Below are 14,384 nucleotides of genomic sequence, written 5' to 3' on the forward strand. Positions count from 1 at the left end.
CTTTCTATCTTTGAGCTTATATTTTAAATCCACCAGGAAAATAGAACTTTTCCATTAATGGTGGGAAGGAACCTATAAAGACATATATGTGTGTATATAATTATATATACGCACACAAGCATGCACACACATTTGCTACACGTGCCTACCCTCCTGACTCTCCTCTCCCACCCTAATGCACATGAGTGCAATGACAGAAGGACAGTGAAAGCCATAAAATGAGATGTGGTCAGATCTCGCTAACCTCACTTAATTATACAACCAGTATTTTTAGGTTAGCAAACATTCAATTGACAATATATTTTAGAGAAATTTAGCAAGCATTCAATTGACAATATATTTTAGAGAAAGTAAATTAAATCAAACATTCAATTGACAATATATTTTAGAGTTGTATTCCACTCAAGTATATGTAACCAGTATGGATGACATAATTATAAGGAGCTATCTTGCTGGTTTTAGAAAATGCATGTGGAAAGTATTTCTAATAAAAGAACAGATATTTGCACCAAGAGAGCAGGATAAAAAGTACCTAAAACATTTTGCATCATCAGCCACAAGTGAAATATGCCACTTATGATCTTGTTATCATTATGAATGAAATGTATTTATTGCAAATGTTAATATAGTAGAAGCTAAACGAAATTTTTCTGTTTTCCATCCTTGTTTAAGAAATCAACAGTTTGAGATAGCATGTGTAACTCAAAAAATTTTTTAAATACTGAAGCAAGGTGAAAACATTTGAGAATGTACTGAAGGTCCATTAAAAGAGTGAACTTTACATAGGTAATCAATCAATAGCTGAAAATATTAAATTACAGCTATAAATGTTTGTGACGTGTCTCTTAAAATATCCTGGAGTAGCACGTGCTAAATAGACTTGGTAGTTGTTTTTCCCTCTGTGATATAATTCCAGATTAGAGTTTCATTTTTCCCCCAACAGAACAATAAAAAGCTTCAAAGAAAGGAAGAGTGGGCTGTGATAGAATGAGAATTAGACATCAGGATCAACTAGTGCATGAAATGATAAAAGAGATTAGAATGATATCAACATTTCTGGTATAATCAATCACTGCAAATGTGTCAGCAAGTATATGAGGCCATCCCCTTCTGCCAATAAAACCGAGTAGACAATTTGAGTAAGGGAGGAAGTAGAGCCCAGTCAAACATGGCTATCAACACTTCTATTTCTGTCTCAGAAGAACAAAATTCTGAGGCAAGTTCTTGGAACAAACAGAAGTTTATCCAAATGAAAATCAAATGATAAATGCCAAGAGAATATTCTTTCTCTGGAATTCTTTCAGTTCTTCGACTTAACCAGCTGGAACGAATTTTCAAGTAGCATTTTGTTCAGCCTTTTGAAATGAAGGACTTTCCTGTTAATTGGAAAGCTATATTTCATTAAAGATAAAGACAGTGCTCTTGGCTTAGTGATTCTCTTTAAAAAAGGAAAAAAAAAAAAAAAAGACATTTGGTGGATATTTAACCTAAACAAATTCCAGAACACTCATTTTAAGTGTGAAGGACTGAACTGTGAGCCTATATACCTAACTAAAGAAAAATGGGGAAAATACAAATACCAATGTTATTCTAAGCTCTGCATGAAAACGTGCTCTTATACTGTGCTCCCTCCTGAGAGAAATATGTAAGGACGGAAAAAAAAATTGAAGAACACTAACTTGGGGCACCTGGGTGGCTCAGTGGGTTAAGCCTCTGCCTTCGGCTCAGGTCATGATCCAAGGGTCCTGGCATCCAGCCCCCGCATCGGGCTCTCTGCTCAGCGGGAAGCCTGCTTCCTCCTCTCTCTCTGCCTGCCTCTCTGCCTACTTGTGATCTCTGTCAAATAAATAAATAAAATCTTTAAATAAAAAAAAGAAAAAGAAAAACGCTAACTTGCAGAATCAAATATTGATACAACTGAGGTTTATGGTTTTCTAAGGTAAATTAATTGGGTAAGCCACAGATTTAAGCATTCTTTATTGTGTTACTTTAAAATGTGTTTTGAGGACAGGGATAACATGATTATCAACTCAGAAAGATTTAGAGCAAGAAAATAAAGTTAACCAGGAAAAAAATATTTAAGACTCAGATTTTCAAACCAACCTACAACTTTAGGCAGTACTTTCAACTTAATTGCTGGTTAGTGATATGTTAAATACACATTTGATATTTAAATTGATGCAGAATTAGGCAACCTGATTTATCACAAGAACATGAAAAGTTTTAAAAAGGAATTAATTATAATTAATTATAATGTAATACTAAAGAAATACTGTTTCTTAAGGGAATCACTCAATAGGTAGTCTGGGGGTGCCCGGGTGGCTCAGTGGGTTAAAGCTCAGGTCATAATCCCAGGGTCCTGGGATCGAGCCCCCGCATCAGGCTCTCTGCTCAGCAGGGAGCCTGCTTCCCCATCCTCTCTGCCTGCCTCTCGGCCTCCTTGTGATCTGTCTGTCAAATAAATAAATAAAATCTTTAAAAAAAAATAGGTAGTCTGAATGACAATTATGTATTCTGCTTTAAAATAATGTTATAAGAAAACCTCTTCATGATACTATTTATGTACTTTGAATCTGGCAATATGTGTAGGATAGGAATTTTCTTTTTTTTTTTTTAATTTTTCTTAATTAACATACAATGTATTATTTGCCCCAGGGGTACAGGTCTGTCGATCATCAGTCTTACACAATTCACAGCACTCACCATAGCACATACCCTCCCCAGTATCCATCACCCAGCCACCTCATCCCTTTGACCGCCCCCCTCTATTCCAGCAACTCTCAATTTGTTTCCTGAGGTTAAGAGTCTCTTATGTAGGTTTGTCTCCCTCTCCGTTTTCATCTTGTGTTATTTTTCCTTCTCTTCCCTTATGTTCATCTGTTTTCTTAAATTACACATGAGTGAAATCTGGTGGTTTTTGTCTTTCTCAGGCTGACATAAGTTTTGCTTAGCATAATACCCTCTAGTTCCTTACACATCATTGCAGAGGGCAAGATTTCATTCTTTTTATGGCTGAGTAATATTCCATTGTATATATATACACCACATCTTTTTTGTCCACTCATCTGTCAATGGACATCTGAGATCTTTCCATATTTTAGCTATTGTGGACTGCAATAGATTTTTTTAAGGATGATGTCAAAGAAATATTTGACATAAACATTCCACAGACTCACACACACACACACACACACACACACATATTTTGTACCTTGAGATACTAGCTGATGGTCTATAGCAGCAGCCAGCATGAGCCTGAGATGGGCAATAAAAAGAGTATGGTGTCATAAAAAAAAGATAAACACATCAGTTCATTTTTTAAATAGTCTTTAATACTTTGAAGAGATTGGTCTAAACTGAAAACTTCAGGGAGGACAAGTAGCAGTGCAACTAGGCAGGCTTCGGTGATTTTTGAAATAATGGAGCCAGCCACACCATTATCTAAATTTCTAAAGAAAAGCAATATACACATTAATCCCCCTATTATAAGTTCATAAACAGTATGTAAAACAATCAGAATATCATATGCCGAGTCATTTTTTCCTTGAGAGAGCAGTTAATACTCATTTCACAAACTAGCTACAAATTTCATGGCAGAAGTAATGTACTAAATTTGACTAGATTTAATAGGTGAAATTTATCAGCATACCCATTGACAAGTGAAAATCAAAACAAGTTTACAAGCTAATCCAGTAGATAGAATTGTATAAGACCCAAGATCTAGTTCAAAGCACATTTTGCAAACATGCTTAGACCAAGAAATTTTCCACATATAAATGAATGTGCGTGATTAAGTTTCCAAGGGTTTTGTAATCTAACCTAATGTGGTAGATAGAACTTCAAAGTCAAGAGATTTTGCATTCAAAAACACTGAAATTACTAATTTCAAATGAAGTTTTATCAAAATGTAGTTGATTCAAGAGAAATAAGTTTACATTAAAGAATACTAAACTTAAAATGGTTACCTAAATAAAATAGGTATCTAAATTGTAATGCCCTGCTGTGTTTTTAAAATATTATAAAATACAGGATACCCTTTACTTTTATAATGAGTAGGTTGTAAATATTGCAAAGAGTAAAAAATCTTTGGGCACTTTCTCCTTTGTGCTTTTAACTATCCTTTTAACACTGATGATTTACAACAGGAAGGCATGTTAGTATGCCTAGTATGCAATATCTAGCATCTTTAACAATTTCTTCTGGACTCTAAAGTCCCTCTTGAGTGCAGAGTCCAGGCTAAGATTCTGGGCAGCAGAAGCAGTGAGATGGAATAGGGTTACCTTGGGTGAAAGGGCCATGGAAATTTCTGTCAGCGCAGAACTAAAATTCAGAATTTCAGATCCTGAATCTTCAGTGAGTGATGAAATTATTTAAACAGAGGAAAACATCTGTCAAGGCGAACTGAAAGTAATCCATAAGGAACGTATTTGACCTAACAAAAGAAAGTTTGTTATGCAAAAGCAGATTATAAAAATAGAAGTTCTAAAAATTGGTCATTGTTGATGTTTATGATGTTTGCTATAAAATGAAGTGATTTATAATAGGACTGCATTCATGACTCACTGGGATTTTTAAATCTAAATCAGTACAGTTTTTTCTCTCTTTGGATGTGAAGTGTAACAAAATATAAAAATCTCTGATAATTTTATGAGGATTTCAGAAATGTAGCAGTGGTAGTTTAAAGTCAAACAAAGTTTCTAAATTTTATATAAATGACACAATAGGTAAATAATTTCCAAAATTCATGTATACAACATTCTACCTCTTTACAACTGGGAAGGGAATGGAAATACTGAAGAAAACATGGACTGTAGCAATAAGAAAGAAGAAAGAATGAAGTGACCGGGCTGGTCCTGACACAAAACATCTCTTTCAAAGTGCTGTTAGGATCTGAGAAGCCACTCGCTGTTCAGAATTCAAATTCCAGGGGCACCTGGATGGCTCAGTGGGCTAAGCCTCTGCCTTCAGCTCAGGTCATGATCCCAGGGTCCTGGGGTCAAGGACCTGGGATCCAGCCCCACATCAGGCTCTCTGCTTGGCAGAGAGCCTGCTTCCCTCTGCCTCTGCCTACTTGAGATCTCTCTCTCTCTGTCACATAAATAAATAAAATTTTTTAAAAATAAAATAAAATAAAAATTCAAATTCCAAGAGGTTAAGAAAGTATATTCTAAACCATAATTTTTAGAAAACTCTCTGTGCTATTAGGTTAGTCCGTGCACTTTCCTTGCCCCTCTCTTTTGACTAAGTAGCTTCAACGTGAACTCAAACAAGGATGCCCTACCACAGTGTGCTCTACTGAGATGTGACGCAGAGGCAGAAGGGCATAATGTGGTTAAGAGCCTCATTTCCCCAGTGACAGGTGGGGGGTACAGTAGAGTTTGTAGACCTGGCGCTCTCACTTGGCAGCATACCTGTTACAGGGGCGCCTGCCTGGTGCAGTCATTTGAGCGGGTGACTCTCCGTTCATCTCAGGTCATGATTTCCAGGTTGTGGGATCCAGCCCCTCATCGGACTCTGCACTCAGCCAAGGGTGGTCTTGAGGTTCTTTCACTCTCCCTCTGTCCCTACCCCACACTTGCTCGCTCAAGCTCTCTCTCTCTCAAATAAATAAATCTTAAAAAAAAAAAAAAAAGTAGTAGTATGACTGGTATACCTAAGTGTCCATTAACCTTTAATTACCATTAGTCTTACTATTTTTAGAAACAAGCCGCCCTAGTCATCTTCACCAGGATTACTGCAACAGGCTACTAACTGGGAACTTACTGAGCAAAGAGGATAGAAATATAAGTAACCTAATCTAGGAAACGGTGAGCAAGTGAGGAAGGTCGCCCTGAAGGAGTGACATGTGACAGAGAATTAAACACAAGTCTGAATTAGAGCAAGGGATGTGAGAGAATGCATTCTAGTAAATGTATCAAACACATGGAATCAGTAAACGTGGTGGGTTGTGATGAATGAAGGGCAGGGGTGACTAGAAAGAAAAGTATGAGGCCATTGAAGGGAGTGACAAAGTGAGCAGGGGCTGGACAGAGGACCAAAACCCTGAGTGCCATTTTAAGACACTTGGGTTTATCTGCTTTCACCTTCTAAAATTTACACTCAGTGTCTTACAGTCAGGACAGTCTTGTTTCTGAATTCCCAAAAGAATGTGACACAAACAGATTGAATCTCTTATATTAGTCCTTTTCAACTGGTGGGAAAATGCTATTTTGATCTTAATATGTTTTAAGGATCAGAGCTATCTTTGCAAAAATGGTTTAAGGTACTTTCCCAAATTAAGAGCATCTGGTATAGAGTGTGTAATTTTATGCCAAATTATTTTTCTGTGAATAATTAATCAGAAGCATCTTGGAAGTGAAATAGGAACACAATTAAATCAATTCAGGTGTTAAACTACAGAATAAATAATTCAGATAGTTTTAAACTTTAGTTTGGAGAAATTAAGTGTCTATTTACAAATCCATTTCTTCATATTTTCTCTATACTTATTATAAATTCCTAGGTCAGAGTAATATCAAGGAAATAAGTATTTTTAATTCTTTAACAATTTTATTTATTTATTTGACAGAGAGAGAGAGAGTGAGAAAGAGAGCACAAGTAGAGGGAGAGGGAGAAGAAGCAGGCTTCCCCCTGAGCGGAGAGCCTGACGGAGGGTTCGATCACAAGACCCCCGGATCATGACCTGAGTGGAAGGCAGACACTTAATCAACTGAGCCACGCAGGCAGCTCTATTTCTATTGTATTTTTTTAAAACAAAAAAGGTTTGAATGCATTCCTGATTCTACATGGTAATAATACAGCTGAAAAGAAATTTGGCCTTTCTGACTTTCACCTGTGTTCTTTAATACTGGGTCAGGCTGTTCTGTGTTTGTATAACCCATAATTCGAAAGCCTTTATATATTATATGTATCTATGTACCAGATCATAATTGCTGAAGAAGTTAGACTGTAGCCATTTCCCCTCCTCTGCAAAATTTCCCAAGTGATATATTAACTAAAAGGAATAAAATTTGGAATTTTCATCCTCTATACATTAAAGTCAGGTCAGTTCTAGGTTGAAAAATCATTAGATTAACCCCATTTTCTCGTGATGTGTGCTTTTTTGAAGGTATAAAGGCATGCGTTTCCAATTGAACTTCATTCCATAACCAATAAAGAGAAAACACCTAACCATACATTTTGAATTTTAATGGAATATTTATTCAATTGGTCTTAGTTATAGATTCAATAATATTTAGTCCTCCATCTAGAGTGTGGGATACATTTTAGCTTTTTGAGAAAAATTCAGCTTGTCTTGGAAGTGGACCTACTGAAAGCTCAATGGCTCCTCTTAGTGGTGGCATGAAAGAAATTCACCAGGAAGTCCTTCATAAAGACCTCTGCACAGACATTACTAAACATTCACCAAATTGTGACCTGATATTCACAATTTGAGTAATTCACAACAAATAAATCCTATCTGTGATTCTATGGAAGCAACTTTTTTATAACCCTCTTATGTTGTAAAATCTAATTTAACATTTTCTATAGTTTTCATTTTTCGCTTGGAACTTAAATACATAATTTAGGAAAAATAATTCAGGACTGCGTTCTTCTCTTTTTGTTCATTTTTACATGTTTATTCCTTTTAGTTCATATTTCTGTTTGAACAGGTTTTAAAAAGACAGCCTGCAACTGATTTTCATTTTGTATCTAGCTGTCTGTTTCAAATGCACCTAGTCAGAAAACTTGCCTTAAACATTAGTAGCTACGGTATATCAAAAAACATACTTTGTATATATAAAGAAATTGAATAAGAAACTATATGATGTGACATAAACTTTGAGAGTATACATTTAAAGAAGTTGGATCTTCTATCGGTCTACAACTATGGTTCTTATTCTTTGATAGAACTCGGGGTGAACTTGTTAACTACAGGTTCCTGGGCCACTCATAAGACCTACTGAATCATAAGCTCCAGGGGTGGGGCCTAGGAATATGTATTTCTCAAAGTCATCTATGTTTGGAAACCTGCCTGCAGAAGGCCCTAGGGGGTGCTTAGATAAATGACTATGTTTCTATACTAATAGGAAATAATTTCAGTATCTCAAAAATACCACCTATTCAATTATGTGATTCTGGTTTGGAATGAACTCTTAAATAATGTGGCTAGACCGATCGGCACAAAAATTTTAGCTTCTCTTTTAAAAGTTAAGGCTCAACACTGGGCGTTATATAAAACAGATGAACCCCTGACCTCTACCTCTAAAACGAACAATACATTATATGTTCATTGAATTTAAGTTTTTTAAAAAGTTAAGGCTCAAAAATAAATAACTATCACTGCATACACTCCCTTTATGGATTCTAATTACAAAAGTGCTCCTGAAATCAGAAATAAGATCACATGTCAGCATATCCTATTGGCCTTTTCTAAACTAGTCACAGAAACGTCCAAACTCTCCCCTGCTGTCAGATTCTGATACTTGCCCTTTTCCGGTTTTCAATATCACTGATCCTCAGGACAAACTCCCAACAAGGCAATTGAGTCCTGTACGTGGTTCCAGCTTCTCTGAGTAATGTCCTATATTTAGACTCTGATCAAACCAAGGAAGTCTACTTTTTCAGTTCCCCAGATTGACCATGTCCTTGCATGCCTTCATTGACATAACTGTTCACTGCCTGACATCCCCTTTTGCCCTCTTTGGCCTGGCAAAAGCTCATTCATTCTTTAAGGCTCAAAAACATCACCCCATCTGGGGAGTCCTTTTCCATTTCCATTGGCAGAGGTCAATGCTTTCCTTGCTGTGCTCCCATAGGAGCTTGCACATGCCTCTCTCCATTTTAGCATTAGCTTGTAACTATAGTTATTGCGCCTGTCTCCATCTCTCATTTGTATCCCCAAGTTTTAGCACACTTTTTGGCATTGAGTAGAAGCTGAATTCATGTTTTTGTAATGAGTTAATAACATTAACTTTAATTTCTTCCATGATTAATGTGTGCCAGACACTATGCTAAGTGCTTTACAAGCATCTCATGTAATCTTTACAACATTTAGCAAGTAGTAATGATTATCCACATGTTAAATGAGAGATGCCAACAAATTGCCAAAAGTTACACAACTAGTTGTTGGCAGACCTAGAATTTGAGCACTATGTTTTTCTGACTCTAAAAACAGCAATCTTAAACAAATGTTGCACCATAAAGGCTCAGGTCATACTTGATTGCTAATAGTAATTTCTCTTGGATTGTCTCTATCCAACATCAATCTCATACCTGGAACATTGAGGTTTGACGATCATTAGAACACTCTACAACTCAATTCTGGTGCACGTATACACATGCACAATCAGTGAATGTTGAAACGCAAACATGTATGTAAGATTGTGGTAAGTTTGCTTAGTTTGCAAACTTACCAAAGTATAAAACAACTATTGACCACATCAATAAAAAGTCACCAGAATAGAAAAAAGAAGTCCCCTTTAATGAAAACCTTATAGGATTTCCCAAATTGCACGTGATTTTTAGTGGACTGCAGCCACTCTCCTACATTTCTATTTTATTTCTTGGACGAGAGGAAAATATATTATTTATGCAAAAGGGTAGTTAATGTTTCCAACCACTAACACATGGTGTGTAAAAGATAATAATCCCATTTTTCTATTGTGCAATAGCCCTCTGTTGGGCAACAATCTTGTACAATGTGCTAGTTTCCTGTTACTTTACTAGAGCGTCCCCTTACACTCACCACCCAGACTAAATAGTTACTCCTTGGATAATAAAACTGTAATGCTGAGTTTCATGCTACTTCCAAAAATGTTTCTGCCTGTCTTAAGAAATAATTATATCAGTTTGCTAATAAACAGAAATGCACTATAAGTTGAGTATGTTGTCACTTGTGCCTAAAAAACATATAAATCAATCTGTGGCCAAGAAAGAAACAATATATTTCTTATGTGTTCAGAGTATTATGGTTAAGATCACAGCTGTAAGATGTTGGACCATCATCAAAAGAACAATGTCAAACTCTGAACTTTTGGATAATTTCCATAAAATAACATTTTGTTTGGGGTCAGTAGTTTTTATGGAACTTTGGAATAATTTTCACTGACAGTTTCTTTTAGAATTGAACTTGAACACCTCCAAAATGCTCCTCAAAATGGAAATACTATGTAATCTAACATTTATGGCCAGGTCCTTCTGAAAACCAAGCACATATCATGAAAACCAGCATTTCTCTCTTTTACTTTGTACAGTTTCATGAAAATTAAATTGTGCTGCATATTCAGAAAGGTAAACATACTCTTCAGTTTTCTCTGTTTAATTACCAAATTCAAGTCAACACTTCAAATGTGTAATAATTAAAGCCAGAATGAGAAAAAAACAAAACCTGATTCCTTCCTCAGAAATTTTATCTATCCAGCAAATTTTTTCAAGTACAAAGAGTTATGGAATCAGTCAGTCAGTGTACAAGTAGTTTAGCTCTACACATAACAGTCAACCCTAACATTTTTTTGTTCATCACTACATATCCAAAACAATTTGACTGATACTTGTCTTACAGTGGCCTGAATTCTCATTTTTATTAACTGTCTTTTTAGAGTCCAGATTTTGGAGGTGCTTTATGTTTAGCCCAAAAAGGCAAGTTTTCATAAAGTAGTTGGAAGATTTTATAAATATAGTCTCAGACCAGCTAGTTATGGCATAAAATCATTAATCCAAGGAGACTTTGTTGGCCCAGGATACATATGCAGTATTAATAATATTGCTTCCTAGGATTCTGTAACCAGAGCTCAAGAAGAAGAAAGCCAAACCACTGAATTCAATATTTGCAGCCTATTTCGGGTCATAAAATATTTTGGTTCTCTCATACAAATAAATTCTCGAAAATACTTTGTCTAAAATGATTTTTTTATAGAGAGATACTAATTTCAAATTTTACATGGCTTAGTTTCTGGGGATGCACATTATCAGAATTTGTCCCACACCAAGAAGTAGTAAGTCCTAGTTTTCATTTCCTATGATACTGATTTAATTCAGTAATTTCTCATTGAGTTATATATAATCATGGATGTTATTAAAACCATGTCCTCAGAAATTATTTCACACTGTAGACCATATATATATATATATATATTACATGATAATAAAATATCTAGTTAATTCACTGTATAGAAATTTAAAAACTAACTAACTAAATAAATAAATAAAGCCCATCCAATTTGGTGCAAGCCTCATGCACTTTGCTACTTTGCTCAAATTACTCTCTTCCACTAAAACTCTTAGCAATTTTCTAATTCCAACAGAAGGAAACTCAGTTCGTCTCCCTGGCTCCAGTCTACTTTGCAGAATGCCTTTCCACATCAAAACCTTTAAGGTCCTATTGATTCCCCTTTTTTAAATGCCCCATACTGTGAATCTGAACTAAATCTGTGCTTCAAACCCAGTTCAAGGTCAGGGACCTCCATGGAATCCAGTGTCTATCCAATAAATATTTGCTCATTTGTGCGAGAGAGACACAATGTTCCTGCCTGCATAGCTGATATCATAGGGTTATTGATAAGTTATAGTTAGCACCTGGCTGGTGATTGCAAAGAAAATTGATTTCAACATACAAACATCTGTGTTGAAATAAAGTACATTTCTACTGGTATTTGCATATTTGTTATGTAAATCAAGTCTCTTTTAGTATATGGCATGCAGTTATAGCAGGACATTGCAAATATCTGTTACTTGGAAAAATTTGAATACAAAGGAGTGCCTTCAGTAGGAGTTAGATAACATATACACATTAGAAATGTCTTATATGGCACAAAATCTATTCAAAACTTTGTGTTAAATATTCTCAAGTAACTATGATGTAAATTAATTCTCAAACTTATAACTATAGAACCCTCTACTGACCAAAACTATCATACGTTAATTTCTTCGTTATATTTTATGTTCCATGTTCACATTTCTTGAAATATGGTACAGATCTAATCAAAAGTATCTGAGTGAATGATTTAAAGAGTAGACACTTGGTATCTATGGTCTGATATGCAACCTAAGAGAAATGTAACTCATTGTTTAAAACTTAGAATAACCAAATAAAGCATGTTTGAACATATTTTTAAAAGGTGTTCTTTCATTTCAGGAAAAAAAGGAAGGGAGAGGAAAAGAAAAAAACCTACTAAAGAAGAAAGTAAGGATACCATACCTGATAACAAAGGTCTGGAACCTAGCAGAGAAACTCCAGAACAACGAGAAAACAAAGACAGACAGCAGCAGAAGAAGCGAAAGGTCCAAGATCAGCAACAGAAATCGGTATCGGTCAGCACTGTACATTAGAGGGTCCCATGAGATCGTTGTAAACTCATGATGCTGCTATTTCAACCAGATGCCCAGGACAGGTGCTCTAGCCATTAGGACCACAAATGGACAACGTGTCAGTTACTGCTCTGTCTCAACAACATTCCAGATAGTTGCTATATTCTTTGTACAAGCATAGCAAACAACAAAGAGCCAAAAGTTCAAAGAAGGGATGTTTTCAAATGGTTATCTAACACGCTTCTGTGCATTTCTAAGAGACAAGAAATTTTGTATATAATTATCAATAGGCTATAAGATGTAACAACATAATGATGACATTTGGAGAGCGACATCTTTTCCCTATAAAAATAATTTTTCAAGCTATTGCTTTAAGAAGCGAAAAATAGTTCTGCAAATTCGAAGAGGCAATATCCCTTCAAAGTCAATAAGAGATCAGGGAAGAGAAACATCTTTCAAAGAACAGTGTTGTTTTGTCCAGGAGATCTAGAGAGTGCTCAGACATTAGGGCCCGGCATTTGGAATAATAGGAATTATCACCACCGAAACGACCGTTTTCAGATTGGTTCTATTGCCTTCACCCTGTCCTTCGGCAAGAAACATGAGAGTGTACACCAGAGTTAAGCATACTGTGTGGGATTGGAAAAAGGCAAAATGTGGAAGAAACCATAGCGTTGGAGATGACTTCTGTGCTTTACAAAACTGTGAAGGGTTGTGATTACCTGGAACAGGTCTCTAATCGATGTCAGCACTGTGTGGTTCAGCCTCTGCTACCCCTTGGGTTATATAAGTCTGTAAACATGTACTTGTAAGTTCCAAAAGCAAAATCATACTTATTAGAAGAAAATTCTGATTTCACAGAAAAACAAAAACTAGAGCAAGGAGACTAGAACATGTTTGCAAAGTCATGTGTTTTCTGCAGGAAAAACAATTTTATTACCACCTGGAACTAAAACGGGATACTACTTTCTAACAAGGTGTATCTAGTAGGGGGGAAAGCCACCACAATAAATATATTTGTTGATAGTTTTTAAAGTTTTGTTCATTTTGTTTTATTGGAAAATTGTTACTCTTACAGACTCATGAATTAGGAAAGGGGATTCTGTATCCTATGTAATCTGAACATACTACATTTCTCGATGTTTGCTTTTGGAATCCACCTTTTGTAAGTAGATAGAGATTTACTTATAGCATATTAGGAGGTATTTATTCAGCTTTTCCCTTAATCAACAAAATTCTAATTCTAGATGCATAGGCCTCCCGAAATGATTTCACAGCTCCCCCTTCACTACTTAGAAACTAGCATCTTTCCTTGTGTGTCAGTTCCTCCTGCATTTTGAACATTTGGCCTTTTCTTCTCCATGTTTTCTCAGTCTGTGGATCTCTTTTGGGGATTGAAGTCAACCTAGCTGAAGGCCTTACCAGTGTTTCACAGAGGACACAGCCAGCCCAGGACAGGAGGAGGCATCTTTGAGCAAGCCCACAGAATCTCGCGGCCCACCTTAGCCTTTCTGTCGTAATGGCAGGACACAAGGCTGCTCTGCCCACCACACACTTCCTGGCCCTCTAAAGATCAGTGCTTTCAGAAGAATTGGCAATTGAGTCTGGCTTCTGGCTGCCTATCTCTGGTCACTTTTTTCCCTCCAACTGTACTGTTCATGTGGACTGCTTGGCTTAATTCGTTTTTCACTTCTCTTGTTGTCTTCCAAGATATGAAATTTTTGAATGATGCATTTCTGTTTCTTACTTTGGTGTTTTCTTTCCTAGTCTGCATGAGATAAGTGTTTCAACTAACTAGATCTATTTCCCGTGTATGAAAATAATTCTATTTTCAACTACAGCTTATATCATCAAGGAGAAATAAACCTTTTCCTAAAAAACTATATTAAGTGGAAGTATATTCCCATGTTCTAGGACTGTTGGATGGTTTCAGACTTCATCTTTGTCCTCAATCTTATCTAGTCAAGCAGTAGCAGCCAAATTATTTGTCTCTTTCTGTGTTGGTCATTGTCTCCATTCTTTCAAAAAGCCAGTTACTGGGAGGGTCTAGGCGTGCAAATGCAGTGCTGAAAAATGGTTAAATCAGCCAGGACACA

General features: G+C 36.0%; 1 protein-coding gene across 2 annotated transcripts in view; it reads left to right on the forward strand.

Annotated features, from left to right (window-relative positions):
* RSPO3 (R-spondin 3) overlaps positions 1-14,143 on the forward strand; it is a 90,649-nt gene extending 76,506 nt beyond the window's left edge. The window contains exons 5-6 of one of the 2 annotated variants that reach the window (XM_047734990.1): positions 12,116-12,285; positions 13,662-14,143. In XM_047734990.1, the coding sequence (XP_047590946.1) occupies positions 12,116-12,285; positions 13,662-13,697 (206 nt within the window). In that variant the 3' untranslated portion in view covers positions 13,698-14,143. The other variant, XM_047734991.1, reaches the window with a different exon arrangement.
* The last annotated feature ends 241 nt before the right edge of the window (positions 14,144-14,384 follow it).

The sequence above is a fragment of the Lutra lutra genome, chromosome 6 (assembly GCF_902655055.1).
Source record: "Lutra lutra chromosome 6, mLutLut1.2, whole genome shotgun sequence".
NCBI classification, from domain to species: Eukaryota; Metazoa; Chordata; class Mammalia; order Carnivora; family Mustelidae; genus Lutra; species Lutra lutra.